The 24,243-nt window shown below is 37.7% G+C and overlaps 1 protein-coding gene across 1 annotated transcript; it reads right to left on the reverse strand.

Annotated features, from left to right (window-relative positions):
* Positions 1-1,736: 1,736 nt before the first annotated feature.
* On the reverse strand, positions 1,737-21,706 carry LOC139981222 (uncharacterized). Its single transcript, XM_071993440.1, has 9 exons — positions 21,412-21,706; positions 14,040-14,120; positions 13,215-13,291; positions 9,371-9,466; positions 7,046-7,141; positions 5,906-6,001; positions 4,479-4,574; positions 3,512-3,616; positions 1,737-2,648 (listed from the first exon to the last, which is right to left on the reverse strand). Exons 2-9 carry the CDS (start codon positions 14,080-14,082, stop codon positions 2,397-2,399), a joined length of 861 nt encoding a protein of 286 aa, XP_071849541.1. The 5' UTR covers positions 14,083-14,120; positions 21,412-21,706; the 3' UTR covers positions 1,737-2,396.
* Between the last annotated feature and the right edge of the window lie 2,537 nt (positions 21,707-24,243).

The following is a 24,243-nucleotide window of genomic DNA, read 5'->3' on the forward strand; positions in this document are numbered from 1 at the left end:
GTAAAGAAAAGGAATTTCTAAAAAGTGTGCTATTCTAAAACTTAATCCCCTTACATCTATCTCTTTTGTGTTTACCCTGCTCATTAACCTGTCTGTATTCTGTGCGTGTATTTGTCCTTTCTGTTGCTGTTACTTGTCATTCAGCCTCTTAAGAAGACCCTGCTTGGATAGGAACGTCAGGCTCTTTAGTGGATAAGCAGTTTGCTAACAGTTTTGTTTTATTTTAAATTATAAAAGCGGCAGGCATTCAAGAATCACGCATTTAACGCCGGTGATGGACCCGATTTATTTCAAATATTTCACCATGGTATGTATTGGGCGGGTGAGGAAAGAGGGAGGGAGGGTGAGTGAGGGGGGGGGGTGGTGACGCCTCTCTCATCCACTTTCCAGAAGACTAGATGTTGTACATGTAGTAAGAAGGCTAGTTCAAAATATCAGGTTATACATGAAAACAGTGACCTTTCCCTGCTCCAAATAGGTACGGATATTACTCTGCTTTTTAACTGAGATGAGAGGGCAAATGGAAGCCCTTCTTTTAAACGCCCCTGTAGACCTATGGTAGCCAGTATTAGACCGAATCTTAATATGCTAGATTCACTATAGTAATTGTGCGCTTGAGCATGTAAGCCGTTGCAGTGTCATTTAGAAGGGCGAACAGTGCCGATGCACATTATTTCATCGGAGGTGGGTTGGGAATAAACCCCCTCCCCCTGTGTAACCCCCTCTACCCGAAAAGCCCCCTCTCCCCGAGTTTTGGTAGAGCACAAGAACCTTGATGGAAGGGCTGTAGGTTGATAAACATTTACAAAGGCGGGCTTTCGCTGTGGGGTCGTTGAATGCGCAGGGGGTGTGGGGCTCCTCCCGCTCAATCACCCCTCCACTCCAAATGACAATTTCAGACGTCCAATGGGGCATAATGGGTTATATTTATACTATAAAGTAAGTCTTACTCAAGTTTCGCCTAGACTTATTGACTTTTTAGGTTGACATATAACTTTCATCCCCTTGGAAAAAAAGAAGACAACGGCGACAAAGAAAGGTACAATTTTATAGTTCTATTTAGTGCAATCCAACCACTGCTATAAATAAATGACTTTAATATACACATAGGCAAGACAACATACTTTTCGTGCGTGCGTTGAAATGTTGAAGATGTTCAAGCAATAGGCAACCTGAGCATTTTGACAAGCAATAAGGTACTGTGTATGATAAGTCACTTCATATGGCAAAATATGATATACATACATAAATATATATATATATATATATATATATATATATATATATATGTATGTATATATATCTTATATAAATATATATATATATATAGATATATATATAGATAGATATATATATACACACACATACACATAAATATATAAATATATATTAATACATATAGATATACATACATACAAGAATAAATATAAATATAAAGATATATATATAGATATTTATAAATATATATATAAATATAAATATACACACACACATACACATAAATATATATAAACACATATATATATATATAAATGTTCAAGCAATAGGCAAACTGAGCATTTTGACAAGCAATAAGGTACTGTTTATGATAAGTCACTTCATATGGCAAATATGATATATATACATAAATATATATATATATATATATATATATATATAGATATTTATAGATATATGTATAAATATAAATATACACACACATACACATAAATATATATAAACACACACATATATATATATATATATATATAAATACATACAAGAATAAATTAACAATAAGCGTTATACAGCCGCCTGAAAGGTTAGCTATTGTCGAGTGGGGGGGGGGGGGATAAATGGTCCTACTAAAGTGACTCGTTTGGTATGTTTTCAATCACCATTATAATTATATTTCTTGTTCGCTTTGTTCAAAATGATGAAATAAATTACTGTAAGTCTAAAAGTTAAAAAAAGTTAGGAGGATTGAAAGTGATTTACATGCGTTTTAGAAATTCTTTGGTGAAGCAGGAGCATTCCCGCAGGGAGAGTTGTCAGATGTATTCGGGGATATTATACGATCAATTTTAACTCAGTCTTCTTTAGCTGAAAATCTAAACTGTTAGAAGTTGGTATCGTAGATGTCATGAGAGAGCTCTCCGCCAGCTATCATAATTGTGAGTTGCGACTTGCCAGTCGAAAGCGGCACCCCAAAATGGTAAATAATGTCAGGTGAAAACGTCGAATCTTTGTGGTAATGTTTGACTCAAAAAGTATATAGTACTAACATGCATGGTAAAAGAAAATCTGGGTGGTTAAAAACAATCGTAAAGTTAACATGGTATAGTACAAAGTATATACAAAGCCTTCACATTTTTATACATCTTAATTTTTTTTTTTTGGGTGGGGAAGGGGGGGCTTTACTCTTTCAAATAAATGCCGATAACGAAAGCGCACAAGCTAATGATGACGTTACTGTGCAGAATAATGGCGTCACCGGTACCGTCATTGCATTTATCAGACTCGCAACACAGAGTACACTTGCTAAGCCCTTGGTTGCCATTGGTAACGCAGTTCTGTCCCTCCATGGCATCAACGTCACAGCTCTCATGGGAACAAGTTCGGGAGACATTCAAAAATTCCGACGAATTCCCCGACTGGAACACAGTGGTCTTCAATAAAATATGAAAAAATGTAAACACTGAAATTATGAACCGTGATTGCGAATATTTGACATTAGGGGTTTCATTTTTTCACTTCCGTGGAATTCCACTGATGTATTATGTGATAAAAAAAGACACACAAACAGACACATACATACATGGAAGGTGCACACATGCAGACAGGCATGTGGATTGTCTGATGAATGACATCACACTAACTACCATTATGAAGCAGATTCACAATATGGAGTGCAAAGTATGCATAGAAGCTGCACAGCTGTAAGCAGACATGTGCATTGTATCAAGAATGACATGACAGTTAGAAACTGACACTGCTATCAGTCCAGCTTTTTATTTCTATCATACTTTTCAATTTTAAGATATGACACTTTTAACAGCTGATCATCAATTAAAGTGACTGGGTGATAAAGTCTATTACACAGAACTCAATAGGGGGAGACATTTCTATGGCCCCACAAATGTTTTTATTTTAATGTCATCCAAAGGTGCTCTGTTGTTTACATGAACTTAGAAGAACATTGTATATATTTATTGGGTGGGGCGGGGGGAGGATTATAATTTTTAAAACAAAGGATTAATATTACATCTCCTGTACAGAGGTGCAGACGTCGTCATCAATTTAGCTTTAAAGGGGCACTCCACAGAAAAAGCAATATTTTAAAGATGAATATATATTTTGAACAACAGAATAAACTCTGGCCCAAGCAGCTTTCCAATTTAGCACTCATCCCACCCCCCCCCCCCATCTCCCTTTTTTTCTTGGACTGTAACAATTCAAAGACTTATAAATTCTGCCCGACTGAGTCACACATATCATAATTACCAAACAGGTGATATAAATACATAATTACCAGGCAGCTACCGTCACAGGCAATGGTAGCTGAGTCACTTGTCTGTTCCATGTAGCAATGATCGTCAAGACTAGAGCTATTTGACACACACGAGTAGCAACCCATCTACGGAATAACCAAAAAAGAAAAGAGAGATGGAAAAAAAACAGTCAGTTACGATTTGTCTAAAAAAATTGTCTTTCACTAACTCATGACTTGATTAATATTGATGTAGGATAAACGGATTTTGTCGTTTTACCTAGATAACCCCACACCCCCCCCCCCCCTCTTCCTCCACCCAATCTTTTCTACCTCATAAAGATCCTCTTAAAACACAATGACATCCCGTGTATCATTCAGTTAAGTCAGTATGTTTGGTTGGTTCTTTTCGTCCCGGAACTCCTCCCCTACCCCCTTCCCCCTTCCCCTCCCCAAACCCGAGTCCAGCCTCCCATCCCTGCCCTGAAACTAACTATTCAACCGGGCAGTTCATTACATATAGGGAGGAAAACATTCGATACGAAAATTGGTGACAACTTCACGACATAATCGTCCAGTGACGGATCCAGGAGTTAAGAAAGTTAAATATGTTACATAACTTCACTTATCTGTAAAAAAATCTTTATTGGGTCTGTACTGCTTAACACAGAGCACTAGGCAATATATGAGGAGAAATATCCCGCACTACATCCACCTCTTCCTTTGCAGTCCGCCTCCATCGTGCACCCCCCCCCCCCCCACCCCACACCCTCCTAAACACAAATACACACACGCCCGTTTCAACTGCCTCCATACCTCTCTCTGTCTCTTCCTGTGGGTCTTTAATAAGTAAAGATAAATCTTTGATGTCTATATAAATTATAAGGACCAAAAATGAATCGACAAAATCACCAACTTCGCACCTTACCGTGAATTGACCATGGTTCTTACTTAACACATCAATGGTTTTGCAACATTGAATGTTCACGTGGTGATTATATAGACTTACAGAGTGCTCCTTTGACTTTGTCGATTCAGAGGACATAGCGATACTTTCAGTTGAAGTTTCAGAGGGAAACAATGGAACCTCAGTACTGGAATCCGCCTATAATGAACAGAAACAAGAATGACAAAAGAAATATGGCAACATTAGTGTTAGGGACAGAACATATTATGAGCGATTAAGGACCCACTCTATTTAAACTGTTTCTTGTTTTTTTTAAGTTCCCCGTTATAGATATAAACCATGGAGATAGACTCGAGAGAAGGAGTTGAATTGGAGAGAACAAGGAGAAAAGTATAGTAAGAAATAAAATCAAGTCACTGTATCTTCCTTATCTACTCTCTATTCAGCAAAAGTCAGTGATGTGTAAGTCTCTACGGACCTGAGTTTTTTTGAGGGGCAGGAAGGAAGGGGGCTTATTATTCATTATATATGTCACAAAAGTATATGTAACGATGAGTCACGTCACCACATAGGACTATCAAGCGACCCTTCCCAGTCCCCACCCCGTGCCCCTGGAAGTGTCTGTACTAAGTTATTTATCCAACGACCTACACCCATACCGTCGTCTAAAAGAGAGGGAATACAAGTCAGTTACGATTTGTCTCCAAACTTGTCTTTCACTAACTCATGACTTGATTAAGATAGATGTCAGTTAAACGGTTTTTGACGTTTAACCTCGATACCCACCCCCCCCCCTTCCTCCACCCAAGCTTTCTGCGTGAACTCTTTTCTTTCCTTATCCATCCATTCCTACCTCATGGAAATCCTCTTATAACACAATGACATCCCGTGTATCATCAGATAAAACAAACTGTTGTACTTTTTGTTTGGTTCTTTCCGACCAGGAACTCCTTCTCATTCCCCTTACCATTCCCCTTTCTAAACCCTAGCCCAGTCTCCCACCCCTGCCCTGGCACTAACTATTCAACCCGACAGTTTATTACATATAGTGAGGAAACATTCGATACGAAAATGAGTAACAACTTCACGACATAATCGTCCAGGGGACGGATCCAGGAGTTTAGAAAGGTTAGTATGTTAGATAACTTCACTTATCTGTAAAAAATCTTTATTGGTTGTGTACAGCTTTACACAGATCACTAGACAATATATGAGGAGAAATATGATGCACTACATCCACCTCTTCCTTTGCAGTCCCCTCCATCGTGCAACCCCCCCCCCCCACACACACACACCCTCACTACACACAAATACACACACGCCCGTTTCAACAACCTCCATACCTCTCTCTCTCTTTCGCAGGGTCTTTGGCAAGTAACGATAAATCTTGATGTCTTTAAATTATAAGGACCAAAAATGAATCGACAAAATCACCAACTTCGCACCTTACCGTGAATTGACCATGGTTCTTACTTAACACATCAATGGTTTTGCAACATTGAATGTTCACATGGTGATTATAGACTTACAGAGTGGTCCATAAACTTTGTCGATTCAGAGGACATAGTGATACTTTCAGTTGACATTTCAGCGGGAGCCACTGAAACCTCAGGACTGGAACCCGCCTATAATGAACAGAAACAAGAACGACAAAAGAAATATTGCAACATCTAAGTGTTAGGGACAGAACATAATATGAGCGGTCAATGACCCACTCTCTTTAAACCGTTTCTTGTTTTTTAAGTTCCCCGTTATAGATATAAACCATGGAGATGGTCTCGAGAGAAGGAGTTTAATTGGAGAGAACAAGAAGAAAAGTAGCGTAAGAAATAAAATCAAGTCTTAAAGAGAGGAAATAAAAGTCAGTTACGATTTGTCTCCAAACTTGTCTTTCACTAACTCATGACTTGATTGCGAAAGATGTCAGTTAAACGGTTGTTGACGTTTTACCTCGATACCCACCCCCCCCCTTCCTCCACCCAAGCTTTCTCCGTGAATTCTTTCCTTTCCTTATCCATCCATTCCTACCTCATAAAGATCCTCTTATAACACAATGATATCCCGTTTATCATCAGATAAAACAAACTGGTGTACTTTTTGTTTGGTTCTTTCCGACCAGGAACTCCTTCCCATTCCCCTTACCATTCCCCTTTCTAAACCCTAGCCCGTCTCCCACCCCTGCCCTGACACTAGCTATTCAACCCGACAGTTTATTACATATAGTGAGGAAAACTTTCGATACGAAAATGAGTAACAACTTCACGACATAATCGTCCAGGGACGGATCCAGGAGTGTAGAATGGTAAAATATGTTACATAACTTCATTCAGATAAATCAAACTGTCGTATTTTTGGTTTGGTTTTTTTTTCGATCAGGAGCTCCTCCCCAATCTCCCTTCCCCTTTCCCCCCTTCCCCTCCCTAAATTGAGTCCCGTCTCTCACACAAACACGCCAGTTTCAACTACCTCCATGCCACTTTATCTTTCTCCGGGTCTTTGGCAAGTAACGATACATCTTTGATGTCTTTAAATTAAAAGGAAAGAAGGAACAAAAATGAATCGACGGTATCACCAACTTCGCATCTAACCGTGAATTAACCATGGTTCGTACATATCGCTTCAATGATTTTACAACATTGTATGTTCACTTGGAGATTATATAGACTTACAGAGTTGTCCTTTGACAATGTCGATTCCGAGAGCACAGTAACACTTTCAGTTGACTTTTCAGAGGGAGCCACTGAAACCTCAGTACTGGAACCCGCCTATAATGAACAGAAACAAGAACGACAAAAGAAATATGGCAACATATAAGTGTTAGGGACAGTACATAATATGAGCGGTCAATGACCCACTCTCTTTAAACCGTTTCTTGTTTTTCTCTCCCCGTTATAGATATAAACCATGGAGATGGTCTCGAGAGAAGGAGATTAATTGGAGAGAACAAGGAGAAAAGCAGCGTCAGAAATAAAATCAAGTCACGGTATCTTCCTTATCGACTCTCAATTCAGCAAAAGTCATTGATGTGTAAGTCTCTACGGACCTGAGTTTTTTTGGAAGGGGCGGAACGGAAGGGGACTTGTTCTTCAGTATATATATCACAAAAGTAAATGTATCGATGAGTCACGTCACCACATAGAGCTACCAAGCGACCCTTGCCCGTCTCCCACCCCCTGCCCTGACACTAGCTATTCAACCGGACAGTTTATTACATATAGTGAGGAAAACTTTCCATACGAAAATGAGTAACAACATCACGACATAATCGTCCAGGGACGGATCCAGGAGTTTAGAAAGGTAAGTATGTTACATAACTTCACTTATCTGTAAAAAATCTTTATTGGGTCTGTACAGCTTGACACAGATCACTAGGCCGCAATACATGAGGAGAAATATGATGCACTACATCCACGTCTTCCTTTGCAGTCCCCTCCATCGTGCCCACCCCCGCCCCACCCCCACACCCTCCTAAACACAAATACACACACGCCCGTTTCAACTGCCTCCATACCTCTCTCTGTCTCTTCCTGCGGGTCTTTAATAAGTAAAGATAAATCTTTGATGTCTTTAAATTATAAGGACCAAAATCAATCGACGATATCACCAACTTCGCACCTTACCGTGAATTGACCAGGGTTCTTACAAAACACTTCAATGATTTTGCAACATTGTATGACCCGATGGGGATTATATAGACTTACAGAGTAGTTCATAGACCTTGTCGATTCAGAGGACACAGTGACATTTTCAGTTGAATTTGCAGAGGGAGCCACTGAAATCTTAGTACTGGAACCCGCCCATAATGAACAGAAACAAGCAATGTTTGCTCATTTATCATTGAACCTTTACAACGATTTTAATTAAACTTTCGCAGTTCCCATGGCATGGCCATTTGATGGCACAGCCATAAAAGTAATACTAACTGTCTACTTCCAGAATCCATGTATGAATAAAACTATTACATATTTTCACTTATCTGTAAAATATTCTAAACAAAATCTGTATTGGGTCTGTAAAGCTTTACACAGAGAAATATTAAAAATATGAGGATAATAAAATGCACAGCATCCATCTCTTCCTTTGCAGTTCCCCACACCCACACCCATGCCCCCCCCCCCCTCCCACCCCTCACACGCCCGTTTAAGCTACCTCCACACCACTCTCTCTTTCTGGGGGTCTTTGGCAAGTAACGATAAATCTTTGACGTCTTTAAATTATAAGGAAAAAAGAACAGAAATGAATCGACGATATCACCAACTTCGCACCTTACCGTGAATTGACCAGGGTTCTTACAAAACACTTCAATGATTTTGCAACATTGTATGACCTGATGGGGATTATATAGACTTACAGAGTAGTTCATAGACGTTGTCGATTCAGAGGACACAGTGACATTTTCAGTTGAATTTGCAGAGGGAGCCACTGAAATCTTAGTACTGGAACCCGCCTATAATGAACAGAAACAAGCAATGTTTGCTCATTTATCATTGAACCTATACAACGATTTTAATTAAACTTTCGCAGTTCCCATGGCATGGCCATTTGATGGCACAGCCAGAAAAGTAATGCTAACTGTCTACTTCCAGAATCCATGTATGAATAAAAATATTACATATCTTCACTTATCTGTAAAATATTCTAAACAAAATCTGTATTGGGTCTGTAAAGCTTTACACAGAGAAATATTAAAAATATGAGGATAAATAAAATGTACAGCATCCATCTCTTCCTTTGCAGTTCCCCACACCCATGCCCTCCCCCCTCCCACCCCTCACACGCCCGTTTAAGCTGCCTCCACATCACTCTCTCTTTCTCGGGGTCGTTGGCAAGTAACAATAAATCTTTGACGTCTTTAAATTATAAGGGGAAAATAACAAAAATGAATCGACGATATCACCAACTTCGCATCTTGCCGTGAATTGACCAGGTTTCTTACATAACACTTCAATGATTTTACAACATTGTATGACCTGATGGCGATTATATAGACTTACAGAGTAGTTCATAGACTTTGTTGATTTAGAGGACATAGTGTCACTCTCAGTTGACTTTTCAGAGGGAGCCACTGAAACCCCAGTACTGGAACCCGCCTATAATGAACAGAAACAAGAACGACAAAAGAAATATTGCAACAATGTATAAGTGTTAGGGACAGTACATAATATGAGCGGTCAAGAACCCACTCTCTTTAAACCGTTTCTTGTTTTTTAAGTTCCCCGTTATAGATATAAACCATGGAGATGGTCTCGAGAGAAGGAGTTTAATTGGAGAGAACAAGGAGAAAAGCAGAGTAAGAAATAAAACCAAGTCACTGTATCTTCCTTATCTACTCTCTATTCAGCAAAAGTCAGTGATGTGTAAGTCTCTACGGACTTTTTTTTTGGGGGGGGGGGGGGATTTTTCTTTAGTATATGTCACAAAGGTTTATGTAACGATGAGTCACGTCACCACAAAGAACTATCAAACGCCCTTTCCAGTCCCCATCCAGCTTCCCTCGAAGTGTCTGTACTAAGTTATTTATCCAAGGACCTAAGCCATACCATCGACTCTTTCCCCACTTGCGGGGTCGTAGCGACAGGTGCGATAACATTTGACGCAGTCCCAGCTGCTGGTGACGACCTCATATCGCTATGGCCGTATGGCAAGCCGTTTTACTTTTTATTCGATATTTGATGATATCATCAAATATTTGGTGATATCAGCAAATAATTGTTGATATCATCAAATCATTTGATGATATCATCAAATAATTGCTGATATCAACAATTATTTGATGATATCAGCAAATAATTGTTGATATCAGCAATTCATTTGCTGATATCAGCAATTCATTTGTTGATATCACCAATTCATTTGGTGATATCACCAAATAATTGCTGATATCAATAAATAATAGCTGATATCAACAAATATTTGCTGATATCAGCAAATGAATTGGTGATATCAGCAATTGAATTGATGATATCAGCAATCATTTGCTGATATCAACAATTCCGACATATCACTAATTAATTAGTGATATGAGGAACCGAATTGCTGATATCATGAAATGATTTGGTGATATCATTAAAAGATTTGCTGATATCAGCAATTGAATTGGCGATATGTTGGAATTGCTGATATCAACAATTCATTTGCTAATATCACCAATTCATTTGCTGATATCAGTAATTCAAGCGTATCGAACCAACGTCTACAAAAAGGAATTAGAAACGAGCGCCATCAACAGGCATGCTTTTTGGGCTTAAGGGCGCTGTTTGGCTGGTAGCGGGCACAGAAAGGCGCCTGGTGCGAGGTTAATTTCAGCCTTGGTTATAGCGATCAACGGGAGGGGAAAGGTGACTAAGTTACACAGTACCACTACTGCCACTGGGAGAGGTACCGTGGCTACCCATGCACTTGTGACAGGGAGGACAAACATTGGGCAAGCACCGAGTAGGCCAGGCCTATAAACCTATGAAAAATAATATCGGGGTGGTTAAGTAGCTCAATATGAAATACCAAAATGTAAAAGTATACCCTGGTCGGCGGGCGACAGAAGCAGGCTGGGAACTGTGTCCATTGGACTGGCTCCCCGATGGTGGCTGCGATTTGTTTCAAATATTGGGGTGGGGGACTTTAACTTGGGTGCAGACGCGTAACAATTCCCCCACCCCCAAATTAAAATTGTTCGCGCACTTCGTTATTTTGTATATATATATATATATATATATATATATATATATATATATATATATATATATATATATATATATATATATATATATATATATATATATATATATATATATATATATATATATATATATGTATATATAAATACAGGCGTGTATCCAGGATTTTCTAACCCGGGGCGCGCGATCGAATTACTATCTAAGCGGAGCGCCACAGAAAATTTCTGGTTTTGATAGCCCCCAGATCACAGGAAATGGCACTTCTCGGGCTTGAAAATGATCAACAAGTTGTACACTTTGGCCTGAGAATCAAGTTTTTCCAATAGTTTTTTTTTTCATCCATAACCTTTTTCAAGATTGTCACCAGTCACACATCATGTTCGACCTCATCGCTTCTCCTGTGGATCATTGCTTTGGAAGGTAATACTACGTAACGGCCTATACAATACCCGTCAGCCCCACTTTTCAAGGTTTGAAGCCCATTATTTGTTCAGAATTTGAATTATAAATTCACTTCAAAGCATATCCATAAATGTTGCGCAAAATTTCATCAATGGTCAACCAATATAGAAAAAAAACCTTCAACCCCTAACAGACCGGTCAAAATGGCACGAGTAGAGGGAAGTATGATGAAGAATGTTGGTCAGGGAAGTTTCGAAAATTCAGACACAGTTAATTTATTGTGTACAAATATTATAAATATAAAACTTCGATATCGTTAAAAAAGACAAAAAATATCTTCGCCCCACCCCCCCCCCCCACTTGGCTACGTGCCTGCGGTTAGAAATCTTGTAGGAAACAGGCCAAATGGAAACCCAGTGAACCCATATCGATGTGGATCATATATATGATTGTACGTACTTACACTCATACACAAGAGATGTACAGACATTATGATAATAATCATGAGTGACAACATGCTATACGGTCACAGGTCACAGAAACGACGACGAAGAGTCATTTACCTCATAGCGCATGTGTTGGATGAAGTTTAAGCCACCGCCAAATAGGATTTGGATAAATAATCTCATGCATTATTTTCTATTTATAGCCACACAAAAACACTATGCCACCAAATATTGGGGGGGGGGAGATATTAGATACTATATCCCCCACCTAAAATATGTCCCCCCCCCCCCCATGATCGCCGCTCATGGCTGCAACATTCCGTTCCGTCTGGCTGTGCCTGTGCGTCTGCGATGGAAAGGAGCTGATCGTGCACAGCTGCTATTGAATTGAACCTGTGCTCATCGATGCTCGCGTTAATCCGTTCTAAATTTCTCTTTGGAGAAGACGTTCTTTCGCTTCAGAAGCATTCTCATTGCCAGTTAAGAGCCTATCTACTGCGCCCAAAATCCGAGAACTTCTGTCAATAATGCTTCATCAAGTTTACCGCAATCGCCAAGGTGAAAGTAACGCTACCCGTACCCTGTTGTCTCGTCACTGTCATTTGCATGTACTGCTTAGTACACTGACATCGTGTGCGCATGCTTGTAAGACGGGCTGCCACGGTTGAATTACTGATATCATCGTCACGGTTGAATTACTGATATCAGCAAATGATTTGTTGATATCATCAAATGAATTGGTGATATCAACAAATGAATTGGTGATATCAACAAAAGCATGCATTAGTGATATGTACGGTTCATTTGCTGATATCATTAAATCAATTACTGATATCACCAATTGATTTGTTGATATCAGCAAATGAATAAGTGATATGTTGGAATTATTGATATCATCAAATGATTTGATGATATCACCAATTATTTGATGATATCAGCAAATAATTGTTGATATCATCAAATGATTTGCTTATATCATCAAATAATTTGCTGATATCACCAAATAATTTGCTAATATCACCAAATAATTGCTGATATCTGCAATTATTTGTTTATATCAGCAATTATTTGTTGATATCAGCAATTATTTGATGATATCAACAAATGAATTGGTGATATCAGCAAATGAATTGGTGATATCAGCAAATGAATTGCTGATATCAACAATTATTTGGTGATATCAGCAAATAATTGTTGATATCAGCAATTATTTGATGATATCATCAAATGATTTGATGATATCAACAATTATTTGCTGATATCACCAAATATTTGATGATATCATCAAATATCGAATAAAAAGTAAAACGGCTTGCCATATGGCCGTCCGAAGACGTCACTTCGGTTGTTGACGTTCCTCTTCCAAAATTTTCACCATCAGCCACGGATATCACTGGAAGACAACGGTAAACTTGCATGTCATAAGCTTATTGTTCTTTTGCAATTGACCACGTATATACTGTTAACTGTTGTTATAAATGTTGTCATGGAGACGATATTGGATCAATATTTTTTATATTACTTTGAATCTCCTTTTTTAACATTGAGCCAAATGATGTTATTGATGACGTCATGGTCGAAACCAAAGCTTTAATTTTTCTTTTTTGGAGCGAGATGATTATTATATATAATATACACGAATTTGTATATGGTCCTTTGTATTTCATTCCCACATGGATCAAATTGCAGTAAGCCGGTATACTTTCATCGATATAGGTATACATTCATAATTATATGCATATTCATGTTCAGGTATATGGCATAATTCCCAGTCCTCAACGAAGTCAATTTTGGCAAGTCTAGCCAAAAAAATTTTACTTGCAACTCGTGTTTGGATTGCCCAATTTTAATTGATTGATTTTTTGATTAATTTTATTTTGTCCATCACTATTGCCACTTGACCGAAACTGAAGATTCAATCATTTACTTAAGATGATCCTGATATTATTGATTACCTTGTTTTCACAAAATTATCTCCAGTTTGAAGTTTAAGTCACAAATAGATATATAATATTTCATATGCTGCACTTTTAACGGACATTTACTATTCAATGTCCCCGTTTCTCTTTTGATAGTGATCAACCATTTACAAGTAATTTCAGGAATCTTTATGACGTCATGGATAAACACGTTATACGTACCAACCACGACGGCGGCAACAGTTGCAAGAGAAAGCAACTTCATTATTTCTTTTAATGAACACCTTCACCGATCCCTGATATCTGTTTAATGAAACAAATTCATACTATAAAAGGTGATTATATGTAGTTAACCTGCAACTTAACGACGGGCAATCTAGTACCGGCGAGTACAAGAATATTATTACACACACACTAAGTATTAAACTAAGCCGACAAAATGGCTGTCAAAATTATCGGACAACGTTACAGATTAGGTTAATTCTGCATGGTTATGACGTAGTATTTGGAATTCTCTGACAATAATGTGTAAACTTGGCGTCAGGATATCCTAACCAAATGTGTATATATCGATCATATTAACGCGAAATTGTTGATATTTGGTATTAAATTCCTCTTTTCTAGTATGTGGGAATTTTGTTTTTGGTTACCATGCAGCCTTTGTATATATATATATATATATATATATATATATATATATATATATATATATATACATATGCATATACATATATATATATATATATATATATATATATATATATATATATATATATACATATGCATATACATATATATATATATATATATATATATATATATATATATATATATATATATATATATATATATATATATATATATATATATGTATATAAGAGTATGATGAAGTATTAGTTTGGACCCTCAGTCAAAAGTTTCAAATGATACATAAGGAAGCGAAATAGATACCCGCCACCATTTTTTTTTTGGGGGGGGGGGGGTTGCTCTGTTTTGGTCGGAAGTCATAAAAGTGCTACATCGAAAATCACGCAAAAGGTTGTCACGCAATATTTTGCTCGACAACATATCATTTGAATATGTTTTATGATATGATTACATAGTCTACTTTCACATTTCCCTTATCCTCTTAGTTCTTTGTTATTTAATGAATCAGCCGTTTCAATCAACTTTTTTATAACGTGGATTTACAAAACGCATTAATTATTTTTTTTAAGACCTTTCAAATTTCGGAGAAGAATAACAAGAGCCTGGCCTACTCGACGATAATTGCAAAAAAAAAAGTTATAGCATTATCATTCTTATTATGGATCATTTTGATTGGATGAAGACTAGAAATGGTTTCCATGGTAACTCAGTTTGCATGTGTTTGTGTGCGTGTGTATGTTTGTCTGTGTGTCATTATTGGGTTTTTTATTTTTTCATTTTTCTTTCTTTGCTTGCCTGTTATCAACATTGCATATACATGACGTTGCTCACGTAGTACATATTATTATAGATGAAGCTTGTAAAGGTGCCTTCATCTTTGCAAAGAGCTTTGTCTCATGTGAAACTCATTCAAACATACAGTGAAGGATGATAACTCCAAACACAGTACTGTAATACAAGAACAGAGATGCAATAAAATTATTTTATGAACTCAGCATGGTCACGGTGTTTTGATCGTCGTTGATGTCGGTGCTGTTGTTGGTGCTGGTGTGATTGTTGGTGTTTATGGTGATTGTAATGATGTTGAGAGAAAAATCGGTCAAATGTCGCTGATGATACTTTTAAGCATCAATATAACCAATATCATTATAAATACGTCTGTTATAGGGTTAGTATCAGTAATGTTTTCGATGAATGAATCGTTGATGCTGGGGCTGATGTTGGTGTTGATTTTGATGTTGTTGTTGTTGATGTTGAATGTGATGTCGATCTTATCGCTGATACTGCTTTTAATCATCCATATAACCATGGTCATTATAAATACGTCTGTTATAGGGTTAGTATCAGTAAATGTACGATGAAAGAATCGTTGGTGTTGGTGCTGATGTTTGTGTTCATGTTGATGTTGATGTTGTTGTTGATGTTGAATGTGATGTCGATCTTATCGCTGATGCTGCTTTTAATCATCAATATAAATACGGTCATTATAAATACGTCTGTTATAGGGTTAGTATCAGTAAATGTACGATGAAAGAATCGTTGGTGTTGGTGCTGATGTTTGTGTTAGTGTTGTGTTAGTGTTATCGCTGATGCTGCGCTTTAGCATCAATATAAACCAAGGTCATTATTAATTTGTCTGTTAGTGTTAGTATTGTTGATGTTGATGAGTCGTTGGTATTGGTACTTTTGTTGGTGCTGATGTTGATACCAATGTTGATGTTGATTATGGTGTTGAATGTGATGTCGGTCTCATCGCTGTTTTTTTTCAGAATCTATATAGTCACTATCGATATTGATGTGCCTGTAATATAAACACTTTCGTTTTGATGTGCCTGTAAGTGCTGATGTTATGAATGCTATTAATGATGCTTTCAACATAAGAGTCGTAGATGTTGGTGCTGATGTTGATACTAATGTTGATGTTGATTATGATGTTGAATGTGATGTCGGTCTTATCGCTGTTTTTCAGAATCAATATAATCACTATCGTTATTGATGTGCATGTAAGTGTTGGTGTTATGAATGCTATTAATAATGCTTTCAATATAAGAGTCGTTGATGTTGGTGCTGGTTTTGATGCTAGTGTTGGTGCTAATGTGTCTCTTAAAGAGAGTGAAAAATCGCGCACAAAAAAAACGTCTGTTAGACACCACCATCGATCCCAGAAAATACACACACAGCTTGCTACCGTCGGTAATTAGACACTAGTGTACAGTCAATACATGCAGCTACGGTCAATACCCACAACACAGTGTACATAGCAGCAATGGACATCTCAGGTCCAGATAAAAGATAACATTACCACGTTTCATTACTATCTGCATTTTGTAGCGACAAGAAGAAAACTTCACTTGCAAGCAACGGAAAGTTAACTATTTTAGAGGGAGGCACGCGATTTGGGGCGAGTCTTCAATGCCTTTAATGTTAGTATCTGTAGCGCTTGCAATGAAAGTGTCGATATGTCGGATTTATTGTCTGATGTTTCTCTTACCTACAACACATATCATCATATTTATATGATTTATTGTGGTAACTGACTTTTAAACGAAAGAGTCACCGACGTTTTCATCTTGCTATTGTTTTTTTTTTTTTTTTTTTATGTGTATGTTTTCGTTGGTGATGTTGGGCTGGACTGTTAATGTAATGTACTGCTACCTTTATTCAAGTAAATGTCGTTAGTCATTATTCATGTCAGTAAAGCAGCAATAAAATATATTCGCTTCTATAACATATTCGCTTCCCAAAGTGGTTGTGGTTTACTGCTTTACATGCGACACTTTCTAACCATTGACGTGTGTTAAACTGAGAGTGCATAATCTCCACGTTTCGAATACATGGGTGGTGTAGATATTTACGAGAGAATTCAGAACGCTGCTGCGCGCCTAGTCTCACTCACTAAAAAGTTTGATCACATCACTCCTGTACTCCGTTCAGTTGCATTGGCTTCCCATCTCTCAGCGCATCCAGTTTAAGACCCTACTTCTCACCTACAAATCGACCAACGGGCTTGCCCCTCAAATATATCACTAGCTGACCTTCTTACTCCTTTGCGTCGGTCAACTACAGTTGCGCTTCGCTCTTCCTATCATGCGCATTTGCAATTAACTAAGGCCACGTACCCGCACTCATTATGGCGATCGTGCTTTTTCTGTCGCTGCGCCTTCTCTTTGGAACAAACTCCCATTTCTATTTCGTGACTCTCCCTCCCTTTGTATTTTCAAGAGACAACTTAAAACATTTTTGTTTGATTCCTAGTTTCTTTTTTCCCTTGTTTCCTTTGTCTCTTTCCTACTTTGTAAAGCGCTTTGAAACGCTCTATTAAGCGCTATATAAGTGTAATTTATTATTATTATTATTATATTTCGAGTCGGTTCTATAGTCAGTTACAGTGAATGATTCCGCGGCAAACACGCGGGTGGAACAGATTCACATAACGCCGACGAGACGAAAATACCTTATTTGAAGTCGGTGTGACGGCAACAGGACTTGGGTGATCATATTGCTAATTACTCTATGATATTCAACACCCTATAGCAATATAACATTCACCCATTGTTCTTAAAAGCACATCGTTTGATCTCCAACTGTGTTACGCTTGACGATACATCGCGTAAGAATGTTATAGTTAACGAACAGATATGCAATGGTTACGCCGTGAGAGCGTCCCACACACACGCACACACAACATACACTACATGTATGAGGTGTTTATAGCTATGCAGCCTATGATGGTAATGATAGCATATTTGGGAGAATCAGTCATGTAGAGGTCCCCTGTGTTTGTTCATTAAAAATTTACAGCTGAATTATTGAATATTAAATTGGGAAGGGTATACAAGTGGGGTGGGTACGATAGTAGCCCTGAAAAGGTACCAGAAGTAAATGAAATTGAGAAAGATCAGTGACAAATTAGTCATTCAGAGCATATTTGATGGTAATTAAGGTTCCTGTAAAAAAACATGTAGATCATATTCTGTACTATGAATGTATTGTAAAAATTAATAGAAATATACCCCCCCCCCCACACCCTCCCCCCTAAAAAAATAAATAATATATAAAAGATTAAAAATGTCAATTGGGCGAGGGGGAGGGAAGGGAGAAAGGAAGGGGCTCTTCCAAACAATAGCAAATTGACGGAGGTGTGACTAACCCTTTTCTCATGGTAAGCCAGTATTTTATGTCACACCATTATATGCTTATATGTAGTACAACATTTTCACTAGCAACGGTCGCCTGAAATTTCAGTCACGTGTTTGTATTTTATTTCTTGCATTCAAAAAGAGCAAAACTGACGTTCCTGCCGGCCGCGTCCATATCCTGGTCGGGAAACAGAACATTTCGCCAACTCACTTCCCATTCACGCATTCATGTATCCCTCCGTGCCTTCCGCCCTCCCTCCCGCAGAAAACTGCCTCTTTCAATATACTTATCGTTAAAGGTTGCTCTAGCCTATAGTATATAATATTGCATTATCATTCAAGTATATACATATTTATATATAGGTGGTTTTGAAGATCTATATTAATTTCATAGAAAACATTGCACAAGTAACTATAGAGAGACTGTATCAGGAGCGAATGAAAGATATTAAAAAAGGTGTGGCGGAGGGGGAGGGGGAGGGAGGGGAGGGGAGGAGAGGGGGAGGGGAGAGACGGGGATAACATTTTCGTCAAATATGGTGTATCCTGAGGCATACTTGGGCTATAAAATCATGTCTTAATAATCAGCCAAAGTTGCCTTATAAGTATATTTTGGAGGGTTTTTTTTATTCACTGTGAATTTAAAAAGGGGGAGAGGACACCTCCCCCCCCCCCAACCACCACCACCAACACCCTGGATCCGAGCATATCTATTGTGAAGCCGATATAGTACAGAAGTCGGCAACTGTATCTTTTTTTCATCGCTAATAAACATGTCGTTTGGCTGAAGCAACTGTACAAGCATCAATGGGCTATACATATATAAGCTATTAACTTGACTAAAATCAAATCAAATTGAAGTTATAAAAAAAATTAAAAACGTTTAGCTAAAGTTGCTGGTTGCCACGTTGCAACGTTTAGTATCTTTTCAAACAAAATGTATAGATTACTTCTAGAAAGGCAATATTCAATCCTTACAGTTTTGTTATACATCTCACAGGGAATGTCACAAAAAAAAAACTTGAGAAAATCGGTATTACTGACTAGACCTACTGCTTAAAAAATAATACGGACACTTGTGTTATGGGTAGTAGGCTACATTTATATCAATTTTACATTGATATGAAAACTGTAAATTCGGACGATTTATTATTATTATAACTATTATACATTTCACAGGGGATGTCAGAAAAAACCTTGAGAAAATCGGTATTTCTGATAAGGCCTACTGCTTAAAAGAAAGGCCGTGGCTATTCTTACAACTAGTTGTAACAATCATTTATAAACTATTCTTACGACAAAGGCGAATTCAAGCACAGTAAAGTAAATAAAGCAACTGCGCATGTAGTAGGGGTAACCCTAACCCTAAACATAACCCTAAACCTCAATCCTAACCCTAACTCTAACCCTAACCGGAAATTATTGTTACTCCTTGACGTAAAAATAGTACTCCTGGTCATAAAAATAGCAACTGCGCATGCGTAGTCGGAAATTATTCTTACGACTAGTTGTAAGAATAGCCACTTTGTAAAAGAAAATACGGACATTTGTGTTATGGGTAGCACATTTATATCAATTTTACATTGATATGAAAACTGTAAATTCGGACGATGTATTATTATTATTATAACTATTATACATTTCACAGGGGATGTCAGAAAAAACCTTGAGAAAATCGGAATTACTGACTAGGCCTACTTCTTAAAAGAAAATACGGACATTTGTGTTATGGGTAGCACATTTATATCAATTTTTACATTGATATGAAAACTGTAAATTCGGACGATTTATTATTATTATAACTATTATACATTTCACAGGGGATGTCAGAAATAACCTCGAGAAAATCGGAAATTACTGACTAGGCCTACTGCTTAAAAGAAAATACGGACATTTGTGTTATGGGTAGCACATTTATATCAATTTTACATTGATATGAAAACTGTAAATTCGGACGATTTATTATTAACATAACTATAAAATAGTATAGTTCTTCCGGTTTTGGAGGACGGGACAGCAATAGATGCTTGGCTGTTTTAGACAAAGAGATAGAGAGAGACTATGATGATGGTAAGCGGAATTGGACTTTGTTATTTTCAGGACCAGATCATCCATCGCCATCCATTTTCTTTGGATACAAGGCTAGGATAATTATTATGTGATTATTAACTCTACGTATTCGTTATTATTTGCAGTGAATTAAAAAAATTAAATTAGGTTTATAAACCGAAACCACTCACTATACTTTTAAAGGCTAACTTGACATGAAATCTCTCACAGAGTATGTCTGACTAGGGAAGGGGTATACACTCTTATTGACCGGAGTCATGTTTTCGTGCAGGCAAATTATTTAAGGGCGCAATGAGGGATGGGAGGCCTCTCTCTCCTTACTCACATGTTCATACGCAAGGAGTTACCTTAGTTCCTCTAAACTTAGGGTCCTCATTAGGGGCACTCTCTCAAAGCAGTGTGATTTTTAAATTTTAAGAATAAAGGGGGAAACAAGGATAAATGTTACTAATTTAACCAAAGAAATCATCATTACACGCCGATATAATACCAAGATCAATACAAACCATTGAATGAAACGAAAATGAATTATTCCCGGGTTCTTATCAAACATTGTGAAAAAGTTATCAAACATAATTGAGCAACATATGGGAAATCGTATTGGAAATGGTGTTAGAAAACTCATGTGTCAAATGATAAAAATGATAAAAAATATCAACCAAATAAAGGAAAGAAAATAATTTGTGAATTATGAAGCCAGTATACATTGGGTATAAATGAAAAAAATAATGACTTACCCAAAATTCTTGATAACTTGGTAACATATAAAACAAGACGTCGCTGAATACGCTTCAGATACCGAATGCTATCTAATGCCGATGACACACATATGGCATACAGCATGATCCATACAGTCCACTTGTCGGCGGGTGTTACCACGGTAACCAGGGACAGCTGTACTACGGAAGCCTCTGTCAAACTCAAATACTTCTAGATCGACTACTTAAAGCTGACCTTGTATTTGCTCACGAGTGGGGATTTAAGAATAATTCCACAGTCACCACACCCAACCTTCTTCGCCCCCACCCCCCTATCCCCTCCGCCGGCCTCCTTCAAGATTAATTTGTAACGACTGCAGTGCCTATCCACTAAAAGGACCGTTATATCCGCTTCACTAAATTGCTCTTATTTAAAGGTTTAAGGAGTTTTAAATGTCCCATAATACAGTCGCCATGGTAACTATGACGCCGTAGAAAAAACTGTTACAGAGAAAAAAAAATGTACAAAAAGAAATGTGTTGAATTTTGCCAGAATCTCTTAATTGATAACACAACATATATCGTTTCTTAATCCCAGTGCGCCACTACTTGTTAGAGTCTGCGCATGACTGTCTAGTCGACGTACCACCTTTAAAACACGTTATATTCAATTGCTGGGCAGATCCAGGTAACCAACAGATCACGGCTATTATTAGTTTCTTAATAGATGTAGGACTACTGATTATTTACGATTGTTACATGCGTACGTATATCACCTTCAACAAAACTTAAATAATTAATATCTGGTTGTCAATGGTAACATTGTTATTGAGGTTACAAGAAGATTTTATTTCATAATAAATCATTCACTATTGATCCATATTTAGACACGATGTAATTAAGATGTAACTAATGTTATCTTCTCCTTACGAAGGAAAGATTTACTGCACAGAAAGACACAGATAAAAATCACAGCTAAGCACAAGGGTTACAGTATACTCTAATATAGCTCTCAAAAGCTTGAGACGACTTTAGGCACAAAATTAGTTCTGATAGGTTGTAGACTGTTAGCAAGAGCCCAAGGGCACTATGGTTCCTTGCTTGTAAGGAATATTTACAAGGGAGCAGCACTGTCCTAAAATTGTTATGTGGTCCGATGTACCCACACAATATTATTTCCAAAAATACCACAAATCAATCGTTGGTCCTTTTGAGAACCTGTTGAGGACCAGGTGACTGATATGAGCAAGAGTTGGCTTTTTTTACAGAACTCACAGAATCATCCTAACTGTACTTATTAAGAATTTTAACAAAACCAAACGAACCTTGATCTTTAATAACTTCGCACACGAAGGTTGCAGAGGAGTCAAATTATGGACAATTTAGATCGGAATATGGCCACGAAAATTCAATTAATCAACTTGAAAGAAACTAATACAGGTCACTGGAGGTCAACCTTGAGGTCAATGGTCACCAAAATGCAGGTCGACTATTGGATTACAATAGCGTAACTCCCAACCTTGATGGACATTTTGTTCTCAAGTTATTGCAAAAATACTAGTTTTTGACCCCTAATTGACCTTTGTTGACCTTGGATAACATGACCGTTATGTTTGGAAACGATCCCTTACCCCATTCACAACTACTCCCAAAATATCAATCATGTCGGACCCTGTCAGTGGGAGTTTCACAAGTATTACAACAACAAAAAAACAGTTTGACCCATACCTGACCTTTTGTCACCTTGGATCACATAACGGTTATTTTGGAAAACGTTCCCCTACTACATTTACAACTTGTCCCAATATATCAGCCATGTCAGACTTCGTGACTAGAAGTTGTTGCAAAAATTAGCATAAGTTGGCAGTTTTTTGCACATAAGCAACCTTGAATGACCTTGGATGACCTGATGGTTTTTATCAAAAATGTTCCCCTCAATGATGTGAAATCTTTCGTTAATTTTATTTGCTCCAATGTACACACACAATGTTATTGCTAATAAGGTATCAGATCCAACCCTTGGCCCCTCATAACTTGAGAACTGGGTGATGGATTGAAGCGGGAGTTGGTTTCCTCGATAGAGCGCAAAGAGCTCTATAATATATCAAAATACTGACAAACTTTTTATGTTTTGCCCCGTATCTCCTAAAATGAGCATATATTCAAGATTTGACCTTTCACCTTTTGACCTACCGGTCAGATGTAGTTTGACACGCTGATTCCAAAAAGCAACATGACGAGTCTATACGACCATCGAAACTGTACTTATGTCAACAACAAAAACATGACCTCTGATAACTTCGCACACGAAGGTCTCCCACAAGGGCCTACCATGGACCGTTTTGATCGGAAGGTACCTTTGAGATCCGATTATGGCCACGAAATTCAAATAGCCAAAGAAACTAATAAAGGTCACCGGAGGTCAACCTGAGGTCAAAGATCACCTAGATGCGGGTCGACTATTGGATTACAATAGCGTGACTCCCAACCTTGACGGAAATATCAACCATGTCGGACCCTGTCAATGGGAGTTATTGCTGTTTTCAATATTTTGGTTTTTGGCCTCTAACTGACCTTTGGTGACCTTCACAGGCACCAAAAATAATAGGGCACACCTTCTCACTATTGCGGATCTATATACCAAGTTTGAGTTAAGTCCAACTTTCCCTTGTTGAGTTACAGTGTACCCAAGCAAGTGTCACAGACGAACACACACACACACACATACACACCCACACACACAGGCAAACCTGACTACATAGGTTCCTTTTGCTAAAGCAAGGAACCAAAAACACATTGCCTTCAGTGCAGGTTGGATTTTTATAACACTTTTAATTTATGAGAAAAAAATTACCCTTTAAATTAATTGTT

Source organism: Apostichopus japonicus, chromosome 15 (assembly GCF_037975245.1).
Source record: "Apostichopus japonicus isolate 1M-3 chromosome 15, ASM3797524v1, whole genome shotgun sequence".
NCBI classification, from domain to species: domain Eukaryota; kingdom Metazoa; phylum Echinodermata; class Holothuroidea; order Aspidochirotida; family Stichopodidae; genus Apostichopus; species Apostichopus japonicus.

Coding starts and splice junctions, on each gene's coding strand:
- LOC139981222 (XM_071993440.1), bottom strand. CDS start 14,082: ATGAAGTTGCTTTCTCTTGCAACTGTTGCCGCCGTCGTGGTTG. Junction 6,002..7,045: donor CATTGTCAAAGGACAACTCT/GTAAGTCTATAT, acceptor TGTTCATTATAG/GCGGGTTCCAGTCCTGAGGT. Junction 3,617..4,478: donor CAAAGTCAAAGGAGCACTCT/GTAAGTCTATAT, acceptor GTTATTCCGTAG/ATGGGTTGCTACTCGTGTGT.